Here is an 11820-nt window from a genome sequence, read left to right as displayed (position 1 = left end):
TCGTCCTCAGATTCCTCTTGTTGGACTAAACTCGACCAGAATCGCATTAAGACAAACATACAAACAACTAGGTTACCGTAGCCCAATCCCTTGTGATAATACGATAAACTAGCCTTTTCCTATCAAGTTCTATGAATCAGACAAGTTTTCACTATTGAATGATCCTAACAAAGCATGCATCTACGTGATCAAGGCAAAAGCACACTGAAATGACCTACTGATAGCACAGAGAACACATAAAACATCATTAAATAGATATACATGTATTAACATCAGGTACCTACAAGGAAGAACCAACAAAGGATTTAGCTCTCCATATCTGGGAAGCTTCCTTTACAACAAAGAGAAGAGAAAAATGAAGGATTGAAGAAATTCAAGTAGTGGGGATGCCTCCTCCACCTCTAGAACCTCACAATCACCCACAGACTCATCTCATGCTCTCAGGATGGATTCCTCTTCACTCTCAGTTCTCTGCCAGTCTTCGCACAGCAAAAGCTCTCAAAACTCTCTGGAACTTGGACCTTTCTCTCTCTAGAAATCTCTAAAAACACAGAAGCTCAAGGAAAAGCCCAAACTCCCCTTCCATTTCTGATTTCAGGCTTAAATAGGTGTCCATGTTGGGGCTTGCGTGCTTAGTGCAACTCTGGCTCACTTAGCACACATAAGTGAATTTTAGCTTAGCGCCTGGCTTCTCGCTTAGCAAATACATGCAAGCGGTGCGCTTAGCGGGATGAGCCATTGCTTAGCGCGTGTGTCTAGCTCATCCTTGTTGGATCAAGTGGCCTCGGAATAATTAAAAAGAGGGGGGATTGAATTAATTATGAACGTGTCTTGACTAATTAAAAATTTATCCTTCTTAATGTTACTAGATTCATTTAGGCTTTACTACTAAGTTATGAGAAAGTGAAGAACAGAAACAATAACTTAGACAAAAGTAAAGCGGAAATAAAAAGTACACAAAGGAAAGATAAAGAGTGTAGGGAAGAAGAAGAAAAACACAAGATTTATACTGGTTCGGCCACAACTCGTGCCTACGTCCAGTCCCCAAGCAACCACCGGTTCTTGAGATTTCCAATAACCTTGTAAAATCCTTTACAAGCAAAGATCCACAAGGGATGTACCCTCCCTTGTACTCTTTGAACAACCAAGTGGATGTACCCTCCACTTGAACTGATCCACAAGAGATGTACCCTCTCTTGTTCTCAGTATTACAACCCAAGTAGATGTACACTCTACTTGTACCACAAAGGATGTACCCTCCAATATGTTAAGACAAATAATTCTTAGGCAATTAGTCCCTTGAATCTTTGTAAGGGGAAACAAAAGATATCTCAGGTGGTTAGTCCTTTGAATCTTTTGGCAAGAGAGAGAAGGAATGAAGAAGAAGAATAGCACAAGTTTTTGGACAATGAACTTTCTTGAATAAAGAAAGTTTTGAACAAAAACTTTCTGAAAGATGAATGAATGAATGAATGAAAGAAATCTTTTATGCATGCTTTGAAATTTGTGCCTTGGTCACATATTTATAGTCATTTGATGACTCAAGTTAAAAGTTTATGACCCTTGGCAATTTCTTCAAAACCTGTCACGTTTTAAAAGTTGTGACTCTTTTTGAAAACTAGTCACTTTAAAAGTTGTGACTCTTTTGAAAACTAGTCACTTTAAAGGTTGTGACTTTTGAAAAATCTTCAGAAACTAGTCACTTTAAGAATTGTGACTTTTGGTAATTTAATTTTCAAAATAAGTCATTGGTAATCGATTACCATTGTAGTGTAATCGATTACACATAAACAAATGTGACTCTTCATGTTTAAATTTGAAAATGAAAACGTTTAAAAACATTGGTAATCATTACAAGTATTGTGTAATCGATTACACAAGTTTGAAATGATTTGAAAATGTTTTATCACAAGTTGTGACTCTTGAAATTTGAAATCTAACGTTTTAAAACATTGGTAATTGATTACATGCTCATGGTAATCGATTAATGCTTTGTAAATCAGTTTGAAAAGATTATTGGCTATTGGTAATCAATTACTGCCTTCTGGTAATCGATTACCAGAGAGTAAAACTCTTGGTAAAAAAATTTTCTTTTTGAAAATTTCTCTTGAACAAAATTGTGCTATTCAATATTTTGAAAAACTCTTTTAATACTTATCTTAATTGAGTCTTCTCTTGAATCTTCACTTTAATCTTGAATCTTGATTGAACGACTCTTTGATTCTTGAAACTTGCTTGACTCTTGATTCTTGACTTGAGTCTTTGGCATCATCAAAATAATCTTGGAAAGCATTGCTTCCACAATCCTTCTTCCATATTCTTCCTCGCACTCAGCCTCAAGAGTGGTGCGCTCAGCGGATGGCTTGCTAAGCCGACAGATTGGCTTAGCGAGAAGCTGAAAATAAGCACTTCCCAAACTTGCCTAATTAACCTGAAATTGAAAGGAAATGATTATTAAATACACAAAATGGGAGTATTAAGTACTTATTACCTATATTTAACAAAAAGTAATTACAACACTACAAAATAACCATAAATGGGAGGAGTTAGATACAATTTGCACAGATTTATTACACAAAAGTTAGTCGTATTCATTGACTAACAATGGACTCTTTAAAAAAGATGATTTTATTTTATTTCTTTTCTTGATGCTTGACTTTTTCGCTTTTTTGTACTTCTATGTCTTATTTCTTTGAATACTTGATATTCTATTTACAAGGAGAGGCTTGTAGTTATGGAGAAGATTTTCAGCATTGAATAATGTGATTGTTGTTGATCTTGATCTCTTTTCCAGGAATAAACAGATCATGTGCATCTTTGTTTGATACTAGATCAGAACTTTTCACAACTATCATTCATAACTCAAAGTAGTCATTAGACATATAAAAGGAAATATATGATAAATTCGAAGATATGTTCCTTTTAAATAGAATCATATAATATAACATTAACTAATTTAGACAAGTAATTGTGCATATTTAAATTAGTGTTTGGATGGACTGGACGAATACTTCTTTCTTCCAATAGATGAGGTATCTATTCATGAATAAGTCTTACCATATGTTGCTTCCAGACATTAAACCTATTGACTTACATGCAACAAAATGGTTTACAAAAATTTATATCTTTGTTTAAAAAAAAAAAGATGTACGGATCATCCAGTGCCTAACAATGAGATCATCTACTTTTAGTGTAGGAAAGTTGGACACGTGAAGGCTGAATGTCCCCAGCTAAAAAAGAGAAGATACTTTGGGGACAAGAAAAATAAAATTCGGATGGTTACCTTGGATGACTCAGAGAGTGAGAAGTGAAGTAGTTCACACGATAAACAAGCCAACATCTATCTCATGGAAGATACAGACGATAAAGTTGAGGTAAAAGCTTGCTCTAAATTTGATACTTCTTCTTGTGCATCACCAGACGATGAAGAGGATATGCCCATTGATGTTTTTCTTCATAACTGTCATATGATTTCCCTTTAGTGCAAAACATTTAATGAAAAATTCAAAGCTTCTGCTTTTTAAGACACTGAGCTAAGGAAATCAAATGAAGATTTGAAAAGATGATCCAGACTCTAGAAGAAAGTCTGAGCTTGGCCATTAAGACTAGCGAAACTTTCACTGTTGAAAAACTAAGGGAAGAAGTAGCATGTCTTACTAAAGACTTTGGGAAGTTCTTGGAAAATTCAAAGACTGTCACCATTCTTCTGAAATTCCATCAACATCCTCATGACAAGTCTGGCCTAGGCTTTGAAAATGGAACATCATCCTCCAAGTCACAGTCTGTCTCAAACAAATATGGCTTCTATGGTAAGTTTGGACACTCCAAGTTCACATGAATCCATAAGAAGAAACAAATGTCTAAGGAAACTAACTATGTTGGACCCAAAAAGATATGTGTTGAACAAGTGGCCTCAATAACTTAAGAGGGGGTGAATTAAGTTTTAAAAAATATCGACTAACAAGTTTTTAATCCACTTTTAAATGATAAATGATAGGTCAGAATGCAGAAGAAACAACAATTAAATTAATCAATGTTCTTTAAACATGCAAGATAAAATCAGTTGCAACTAAAATAAATGAGATAAGTGAAGAGAGAATTGCAAACTCAATTTATACTAGTTTGACCACTTCTCGTGCCTACATCCAGTTCTCATGTAACCCACTTGAGATTTTACACTATCCTTGTAAATTCTTTACAATCTCTTAACACACCTTGGGATCCCTCACCCTTGTGTTCAAGTTTCTCACACACCAAGAGACAAATAGTCTCTTAATTACAACTGGGTTTTTAAGAAATGAATAGATTGATTTCTCTCCTTATAGAGAAAATGATACAATTTGAAGATCCTAGAAGAATTCTCAATAATTTTGCAAGTGTTTGGCCATAGTTATTTATAGAGATTTTGACAATTAAGTTCTCTTATAATTCTCTCTCATTTTTCAAAGTTAAGAGACACACACATACACACACACACACACACACACACACACACACACACACACACACACACATATAGGCCCATTATGCCTGTTCAAAAACAGTTTAAAAAGATGTGTCTTTCAAAAAAAACTTTTCTGAAACTTTTTCACTGGTAATTGATTACATGATTCTGGTAATCGATTACACAATTGTATTTTGAAGAGTTGTGACTTTTTAATAATTTTTCTTAGAAATCTTCGCTGGTAATCGATTACACCACTATGGTAATCGATTACATAAATCAAAATTCAAATAATTTTGTGTCATTTTGAGGCCAAACTATAGCAATCAAGTTGAGATTCTTTTAACAAATTGACTAAGTCTTTATATTAGATTTTCTTGATCTTGTTTGTTGACTTGAATTAATTTGTGCTCATCTGTCATACCCTAATTTCGTCCGAGGATTATTACTTGATAATATGCAACCTTTGATCGGCCGCTTTGAGATACTTGGCATCCTTTGTTTCACAATATGTGAAGTCCCGAGACATGCCGGAAATCAAAAGGAAGCAGGCTTACGCGATCCATGAAATTCCGTAATGTGGCGGAAACCAAAAGGAGGTGTTATTACGCAATCCGTGAGTTTCCGTAACTTCTTCAAAAGCTAAAAAAGAGTAAATACATGATCCATAAGGATCCGTAACCTTACGGAAAGAAAATAAGTATCGTTACGAAATTCGTAAAGTTTCGTAACGTTACGGAAAAAGAATCACCAAAAAAGGGAAAGGGGGGTGAACTTATCAAGATAGTGGTGTAAATAGCAATTCAAATCTAGGCCCTTCCGGAACATTTTGGAAGTTGGGTTGCTTAAGGAGGAAGCAACTGGGCGGCAAGCTCCTCCACGTTTTTGAAAAATGGTTTCCGGGGCTTCCGCGGCTTCCGTAATACTTCCGTAAAATTTCCGAAAACCTTGGGTAATCATATTCCCCTTAACATTGGTGAAAGGGAAGAGAAAAAAGATGAAAATCAAATTCAAAAACACTTCTGTAAGGCTTCCGTAACTTTTCCGTAAAATACGAAAAGGGGGGGTGAACTTAGTAATTCGGGTGCGCTTAGAAATCTTCTTCATTAAGTCTCTAGGCGGCAAGCACCTCCTTTTTTTCTATAAATAGGGGAGGGGGAGCTGTTTCAAAATGTTGAAGCCCCCTTTGGCTATGCATTTCGGCTATTTTGGGCAAAAAACACGTTTTCGTGAAGAAAAATCGAGTCGAAGTGCTTCTGTAACGCTTCCGTAAGCGATTCTGTGGAAATTCTTCATCGTTCTTCGTCGTTCTTCACCGTTCTTCATCCGTTCTTCGTTCGTTCTTCGTTCTTCAACGGGTAAGTTTTCGAATCCGAGACTTTCAATTCATTTCTTGTTTTGTGTACTTTCACTTTAATTTCGTTTACTTTCAGTTTTCTTTTCTTCCGTTTTTAACGTGCTTTAACCGTTTATTTAAGTCGTTTTCTTGCCTAATCTAAAAATAAAATAAATTTCCACCGATCATTTGAATTGTATCATCCGTTAATTTCGGTTAAAATGAATTTCGACCGTTCGGTCGTGCCGTAACCACGTTGGAAATCAAAAAAGAGGTAAAATAATAATATAATAATCCAAAAAATACCTTTTAGTAAAATGAAGTGAAAAAATCAATCGGATGTTTTCTCTTTGGGATTTTTCATTCTTAATCGAATTGACTAATAACTAAAGTGAAACTAAGGCTAAAATCAACTGGCCTAGTCAAGCTCGTCCACAAAAAAGTCCACAAAAAATAGGGTTTTGAAAGTTTATCATTTGAGTTTCTTACCAAGTAAAATGGATCATTTTTAAGGTCCAACGCCTTAAAATGATCACCCTTCAAGTAAAAAGAATCACTTGATTCACGTATAAGAAAGAACTACGTAGGTCTGATTTCCTCTTCGATAGAGGGTACGTAGGAGCAAGAGCCCCGCTTTTGTCGACCTCAAAATAAAAAGAAATAAAAGTTAAGGTAATGCAATTTCCACAATTCTAAAAAATAGGCTGTTGTCCTTTGAGACAAACGTGAGAGGTGCTAATACCTTCCTCAAACGTAAATACAACTCCCGAACTTAGAATTTTCGTTTCGACTGGTTTCCTTCGGTTTTTCCGACGTTTTCCACAAATAAACGTTGGTGGCGACTCCGCGCATCTTTCCTCCTTTGGAAAGCGCACCCGTGAGCCACGCCTCGCTCGCCCGCAAAAGGGCATGTTGCGACATCATCAAATAAACACTTTTGGCATCATCAAAACCTACATGATTCACATTCTCCCCCTTTTTGATGATGACAACCATCTGTAGTTAAGGAGTAAAAAGAATATCCTTTTGTGTCGTTCACTCCCCCTTAATTCAAAGATTCATGCAAAACATGGCCTTCATCATCCTCAGATTCATGCATTCATTCCATAATTTAGAGATTCATGCAAAAGTCATTACCCAATGTTAGTCGTTTCTCTCACAATTAAGATCACACTCTCACCGAGTTACGGTTAACGCATTCCTTCACAATCAATCTGGCAAACCGACTAACATTTTCAGTCATAATCCTAGTTTCATGCTCTTTCTCTTCTAATGACTGCATGCTTAATAAAGGCATATGATTTATGCATTCGAATCCACTCAAATCATACAATCGATCCATTCAAACCAATCAACAAACACTGATTTCCAAAATCAAACATCAAACCATTGAATATAATCAATGTACTATTCAATCATGCTTTTATACAAGCTACCAAACAAAATATAACTATAAACTAAAATTAAAAACTGAACTGAAATTTTAAGAAACTTAAACATAAACATAAAATGAACTAAAAACAGAATAATAATAAAACTGTTCAAAATGCAAGAAATTAAAGATCTTGTCAATCATCTTGTGAATAATCCTCTGCATGCTCGTTAAGGTCCAACACCGGTGCAGATAGTGGGTCCTGAGAAATAGACTGGTCAGGCACTGATGTTGGTGTAGATGGCTCTAGCATATCATCAAGAACTGTAGCTAGAGATGACTGAGGAACGGGCTCTGGTGATGCTACCTCCTCCTGAGCACTAGATGCATCAGTCTCATAAACAAATGGCTCAGGAGGGATGGGCTCATCCTCCTCTGGCATAGGTTCTTGGGTTGCGGAGGCCTCACCCCCTCCCGAAGGAGAAGGCCGGACTCCTGGCCAAGCCACCCGGCTAATGAACTTATCCACGTTCATGATAGGTTGCAGGCCTGAGCTTTGTAAGCACTACATGATGATGATCTGGCCTTTATGAAGGCTCTATAGCATGGCAAGTAAAGTATTGGAGCTGACTGAGGAAGGTCCTGTAGAAACTGGAGCAGGAACTGGCAAAGGAGTGGATAAAGTTGGGGTAGAATGAGCTGCTATAGAAGTCGAAGGAGCTGAAACTGGAGCTGGTAAAGATGAAACAAGAGCAGATGGAGCTGCAGTAGAAGTAGAAGGAGCTGGGGTAGGGAGAGCAGAAGATGGTGGAGCCTCAGACCTCTTGCCCTTGGTCTTTCAGGGTTCCCGAAAAGTGACCGAGAGGTCATCAAGGTTCCAACAGTTTTTCTTCACATAAGCCAAATTAATGGCTGGACTGAGACTCTCAAAAGTCAATGAATCAAAAGTGACTCCCCGGGCTTTGCATAAAGTAGTGATGAGGGCAGGGAAACCCAGCCTTGAGGAGTCATGCTGAGCTATCATAGAAATCTAAACTGAGACAATGTAGCCTAGATTCATATCCATCTTCTGAATAATGCCATAGATCAACCTGGCCCTGTCTAGTGTGATGTTAGACGTGTGAGAAGTAGGGGCTAGGTTGGAGAATGATAAAACGCTCCATGTCTGAGCGAGCGTGGTCAGATTCTTCCACAAGATCTTCAATGGCAGCCCATCAGCATTAAGCTCAAATCCCCTCCCAGGGATGTATAGTCGGGATGCCAGTTCCTGTGGATTTGGCCTCAAACAACAAAATTTGGAGTAAGCAGGTAGGTTCTCCATTTCCTTTATGATCACGGGGGTCTTCAGAAAGGTGTTGAGGGTGTCTTCATCAAACTTAATTAAGTGGCCTCTCACCCTCGCCTGCTTAGGTGATTTATCCTTAGGATCATAAAGGTTAGCATAGAACTCCTTAGCAATGGCAACATCGATGCTCCCATCCATGAAATTGATTAGCTCCTTGTGCCAATTCCTTCTCTCAAGCTCAGTCTTGAATTCATCAAATTCTGTATGGTAAATCATGACATTTCTCTCAAGCAAGATCTTCCTGCCAATCACTATATCAGACTAGCAATCCCATGCCTCCTGAGATGTGAATCTAGAGCGGTCATAGAGGGCTTGAGATGCTAAGGTTGTTGCCTTTCTTTTGCAGGAAGCCATCTAAAAAGAAATAGACAATAAAACAGGATTAAACAGGAGTTATTCACAATTGAAAAACAGAAAATAAAACTAAAAATAAGACTAGGCGCTTAGTGCAGTAGGTTGAGCTTAGTGCGCCTTATGAAAATTTGTTTGTGGCCTAAGCGTGACAACCACGCGCTTAGCATGAGAACTCAGAAAATACTTTTCTCCAGAATAGGCTTAGCGCAGTAGGCGCGCTTAGCCTAAATCCACAATTTTCACAAACAGAGAGAGATTTGAGTTTAGCGCAGCAAGGCGCGCTTATCTCAACATCACAAAAACATAACACATGCCCCAAATATGAAAAACAGAGACGAAATTGCACTTAGCCTAGTAGCCAGGCTAAGCACTGAACAAAATTTTGAAAAATTTCTAAGTGTCTGAAACACTACTTTCGCTTAGCGCACAGGCGCGCTTAGCGAGTTCAACATTGATGTTCAACAAAAGGGATGAACGCGCTTAGCGTGACAGGGTCGGGCTTAGCGCGATCATCTGCAAATCAAAATATTCATCATATGCAATGAACTGGCTAAGCACAGCAGGCGCGCTTAGTGCGTTCATTGTAATTTCCAGGAATACACAGGGGTTTTCACCCCATTTTTTCCCAACAAAGGCCCCTAATGGACTATAAAATCCTAACCTAAATACTACATTGTCTACAGTAAACCCGAAACCTAAGAACACTAACCTAACAACAGTACAATCCTGAAAATTAAATCTTCTATCCTATGGTTTGCAACTTTAAAGGAAAGTAAAACAAAACAGAAAATGCTTACTTGGATTGTGAAGTATGAACTACAAAGAAGAAGCAAAATGTGGGGGAATGCAGGGACTTGATGGACAAAACAGAAGGAATGTGAGGAATACAGAGCACTGGGAAATGCAAAAGCTTTGGTGAAAATGCAAAACTGCCTAGCAATTACTTTTAAGCACAATTCGTATTGCTCGCTTAGCGCACAACCGCGCTTAGCGAGACAATATGATGTTTGGGTTTAAAATAGACATGCGCTTAGCCTATCTTCCCACTAAGCCTAATTCCAAATTTTTCAAATTCTCGGGAGATATTTAGGCTTAGCGCGAGGAAACGCGCTTAGCACTGTCTACAACTCTGATTGGTCCTGCAATTTACGCTTAGCCGCCAAAGGTGGGGCTTAGCGCATAAACATTCTCCTCCATGCAGTGATGGCTTGTGCTTAGCGCTATTCCAAAGATTTTCAAAATAGAGAGGGAATTGCGCTTAGCGCATCACCTGGCTAAGCCCAATGCGAGAAATTTAGATTCCAAAGAGTTAATTGGGCTTAAAGCAGTGAGCAAGGGCTTGCTTAACGCGTGAAGACTTGGTGCTTAGCGCGCTTAGCGAGTGAACAACTGAAAATTTTTCTAAGTTCTTTTTCTGTTCACCTCTTCATCAAAGTTCATGAACCCCCTTTTTCAATATTAAAAAAGCTGAAAACACACAATCACAAGCAACAACTAAACTAAATGCAAGCAAAACAAAATTAAAAATGATTGGGTTGCCTCCCAGCAAGCGCTCGCTTAACATCATTAGCTTGACGAATCGTCATGTTATCCTGGATCAACCAAGGCTCCCACCTCCAGAACCTTCTTTTCCAATCTTTTCTCATCCATCACATTCACCTTTAAACAAACATTTTGGTCCGGCAAATCTTTCTCTTCATGGAACAGATCAAAGCTGATTTGTTGGTTTTCTAGACTCATTTCTAACTTTTTTTCCACATATCCACCAAACAGCTTGCAGTATTCATGAATGGACGACCTAAAGTGTCAGGAATATCTGCATCTTCCTCAATGTCCATTACAACAAAATCATCAGGAAAGATGAGATGCTTGACCCAGACCAACACGTCTTCAATCACTCCATAGGTTCTGGTGACGGAGCGATAAGCTAACTGTAAGGTCATCCGAGTAGGCATTATCTCCAGCTCTCCAAGTCTCCAGCACATGGAAAGCAACATCAAATTAATGTTGGCTCCCAAATCAATAAGAGCCTTGCCTACTGCAACTTCACCAATAGAACATGGTGTTGTGACACTTCCTGGATCTGAAGGCTTCCATGGTAGGATACGTTGAATAACAGTGTTGCAATTTCGTTCCACAACTATAGTGTCATTGTGGATATACTTGTTCTTCCTAGTTTTCATGTCTTTCAGAAACTTAGCATAGAGTGGCATTTGTTGGAGAGCATCTCCAAATGGCATTGTGATCTCTAGCTTCTTGAAGATGTCAAGAAATCTGGCTAGATGTCTCTCCTTATCCTTCCTGGAAGGTACCAAAGGATATGGTACTTCCTTGCCTTTAGCTGGAGTGGTTTCTCTCTTCTTCTCCCTTGAAATCTCACTCTTGCTTTTCTTTCTCTCTTCTACCTTCTCTTTTTCTTTTTTTGTTTTCTCATTTTTTTTTCATTTTCATTTTCTTTTTCTTTTTCTTTATTTTTCTCCTCATTTATTTCTTGTTCACTCACTCTTATTGTTGTCTCCTTCTTCTTCTCATCTTCTACCTCCAACTCTTCTTCAGATTCACTCAAAGACTCTACCACATGGTCAAGTACTGGGTTAGACACCAGCTGTTGTTTCTCTACACCCATTCCATTCTCACTCTCATTCATGGTCACCAATCTGCTTCTAGTCATGACAGCTTTACATTCCTCCTTTGGATTTTTCTCAATATTAGCTCCAAAGTTGCTAGACGGACGATCTGCCAATTGCTTAGCCAATTGTCCCACCTAGACTTCCAGATTCTTTATGGCGGACTCTGTGCTCTTATGGTTTGACATAGATACTTGCATGAACTGAGCAAGAGTCTCTTCCAGCTTCATTGTTCGATCATAGAGATTATGCCCTTGTTGTTGTGGCATGTTAGATGGACCACCCTGGTCTTTGTTGAACTGGTTTTCAGGGTGATTCCTCCATTGTCCCTGCTCTGAATTA

At 38.2% G+C, this 11820-nt stretch overlaps 1 protein-coding gene across 1 annotated transcript; it reads right to left on the bottom strand.

Annotated features, from left to right (window-relative positions):
- Nucleotides 1-10593: 10593 nt before the first annotated feature.
- On the bottom strand, nucleotides 10594-11522 carry LOC114398664. Its single transcript, XM_028360839.1, has 2 exons — nucleotides 11355-11522; nucleotides 10594-11256 (listed from the first exon to the last, which is right to left on the bottom strand). Exons 1-2 carry the CDS (start codon nucleotides 11520-11522, stop codon nucleotides 10594-10596), a joined length of 831 nt encoding a protein of 276 aa, XP_028216640.1.
- Nucleotides 11523-11820: the final 298 nt, after the last annotated feature.

Source organism: Glycine soja, chromosome 19, assembly GCF_004193775.1.
Source record: "Glycine soja cultivar W05 chromosome 19, ASM419377v2, whole genome shotgun sequence".
Classification (NCBI taxonomy): domain Eukaryota; kingdom Viridiplantae; phylum Streptophyta; class Magnoliopsida; order Fabales; family Fabaceae; genus Glycine; species Glycine soja.
Note: the sequence above shows the minus strand (reverse complement) of the source record. Positions and strands in the feature narration are given on the sequence as shown.